Source organism: Cynara cardunculus (genome assembly GCF_001531365.2).
Source record: "Cynara cardunculus var. scolymus isolate 2C chromosome LG 11, CcrdV1, whole genome shotgun sequence".
Taxonomy (NCBI): Eukaryota; Viridiplantae; Streptophyta; class Magnoliopsida; order Asterales; family Asteraceae; genus Cynara; species Cynara cardunculus.
Window position 1 is genome coordinate 17,955,623 of NC_037538.1, and position 2,235 is coordinate 17,957,857.

General features: G+C 28.5%; 1 protein-coding gene across 1 annotated transcript; it reads right to left on the minus strand.

The window, feature by feature from the left end:
- On the minus strand, window positions 1-1,944 carry LOC112521791. The gene is made up of 9 exons (XM_025130784.1): window positions 1,877-1,944; window positions 1,723-1,802; window positions 1,511-1,601; window positions 1,289-1,424; window positions 1,126-1,215; window positions 538-717; window positions 390-452; window positions 130-296; window positions 1-13 (listed from the first exon to the last, which is right to left on the minus strand). Exons 1-9 carry the CDS (start codon window positions 1,942-1,944, stop codon window positions 1-3), a joined length of 888 nt encoding a protein of 295 aa, XP_024986552.1.
- Between the last annotated feature and the right edge of the window lie 291 nt (window positions 1,945-2,235).

Genomic DNA, 2,235 nt, shown 5'->3' on the forward strand with positions numbered 1-2,235 from the left:
TTAGAAATTTGTGCTAAAAAGACAATCCAACCAAAATGAAAACCGTAAACAACACAATTAAATAGTTTTCCATCATGATAAAACAAATGACTTCTTAAATTTGGGATTTTAGGAGATTCTGTTGCAGACCTTTTCATTTCATTATCGGCATCATAAACTTCATCAAGATCACGCTTCAGATCAACACTTTTACATATCTTTTCATCATACATTTTTTCTTGTGATTCCAGACTATCTGATGTGCTCTTATCCACATTGCCAGGAGTTGCATTCTCACCCGTATATGAAAAAACATCCTTCAAATAAGATTATAGTGACATATGTTATTTTAGAAACTCTTTAATATTGAATAAATTTACCAGCTACATTAAAAGTTGCATCTATAATACCTTTAACTTATCTTGAGAACCTAAATCTGTTGAATGACCATTTACAGAATCAGATTCAGCAGACTACATAATAAATTGTAAAAAGATGTTAGACTACCAAAGATTTGCAGCTCAATTGAATGATAGTTTCGGTAATGATAATTATTACCTGTTGAGCACTAAACCTCAAATCCAACTCATTCAAAATGTTATTATCATTAGTTAATTTTGAAATACCGTAAACAAAACAACTGTTTTTTATGTTGTAATTATTTACTTCGATCTTTATGGCAAATTTTCTATCAAGCAAAACATTCAACTCCTTCGGAAACATATCTAAATCACCATGCTGGAAAAAAAACTCCAATAAGTTGTACATTAATAAACATTATTTATAAAATTTGAAAATTAACAAAAACAATTAAGACAATTAAAAAATTACCTCTCTAATCTTTTCATTTAATTATGTTGCAGATTTATTCAAAACTTTGTTGGCCTCCCGATCAAACAAGGTTAACGATACAATTCTAATATCATCTTTAACTCTCAAAGGAATTTTGAATCTAAATAATTTTAATTTTAACATTAATATAATAATATAAAAGATATAGATAAACATTGTAAGGTAATTAGTACTTACTTTAGTAAACCATTAGTGTTTTGCCCTCTGCATCTATCAAAATCACATTCAAAATTTTCTCTCTTCAACCTAACCTGAACCATCATCTTTATCTGTGATAATGTACGTAGGTCGAACCTTTCTACTACACTTTTTGCGACCCTTGTAGCACCAAGGAATGTCTTTCCTAAAAGCCTTAACTGTGCCTAAGATAGTCAAGGACTTCGCCTGTATAAAGTAGGATATATTATGATATAATGCATTGACTGAATAAATAAAAATTATATTAAATAATAAGTACCTCAGTAGCTTCGCTAATTTCAACAATATTTGCTTTATTGTGGTTGTCTAGAAAATCTTCACGATATGAATAAGACAATCCAAAAAGCATTGTAAGCTGTTGTGACAATTTAGATTCGCTACTCTCCTCAAGCAGACTGTTTAATCAGAAATATAGTTATGGAACAATGTAAATTAAAAAAAATAAGATGATCAGATATATAAACAAATAAAATTTGCTAACCTATTTCTGAAATCCTTGATTTCATCAATTTCAGAATTGATGAACAACCTCGTACCATTAAATGAATTAGAAAGAGAAGGTTTTTTTTTTCCTGAAAAAGAACAAATAATTGAAGTCAATATATCGTTTATTAAATGAAATACATATTTTATAAGTTACACAAACCTCGTTAAATCTTGACCATTGCGAATTGAATTACGCAACGACAACACCCTCATCTTTATGATTAGAAACATAATCATTGAATTGCTCAGCAAAAGCATCCCACAATGTGACATGCAGTTTAAATCCCCTAAATAAATTGTAACAAAGAAATTATATATTGTGTCAATATTAGCGTTAGTTTATTAAAATAAAAATACTGACTCCAAGTCCTGTATCTCAATCTGCATTCGTCTCTTCGCTTTTCCTTTGTCATCTGGAAGATTCACCATTGTATCACATGCTACAACCTCACCAATAACATCTATATAAGGATTAAAATGAATGATAACATAAAATAACATATATTAAATAATATAGTAAATTTAAAATAATTTAACTGACTAACCAATTGTTGCATGTGATAACCGGATTTTGGTTACACACATGAGGTAATTATTATGTGATTATGTGGTTATATGAATATGTGAGTATATTTATGCATGGGTTGGTATATATGTATATGTATATATAAGCATGCATGAAATTTGGGATGATTATATATATATATATATATATATATA

Bases quoted from the DNA above. Each gene is read 5' to 3' on its own strand.
- LOC112521791 (XM_025130784.1), bottom strand. From the start codon at position 1,944: ATGGTGAATCTTCCAGATGACAAAGGAAAAGCGAAGAGACGAATGCAG. The intron at 1,803-1,876 runs GTCAGTATTTTT...CAATTTATTTAG, and splicing joins ATTGAGATACAGGACTTGGA to GGGATTTAAACTGCATGTCA. The intron at 1,602-1,722 runs GTGTTGTCGTTG...GTTCTTTTTCAG, and splicing joins TTCTAATCATAAAGATGAGG to GAAAAAAAAAACCTTCTCTT.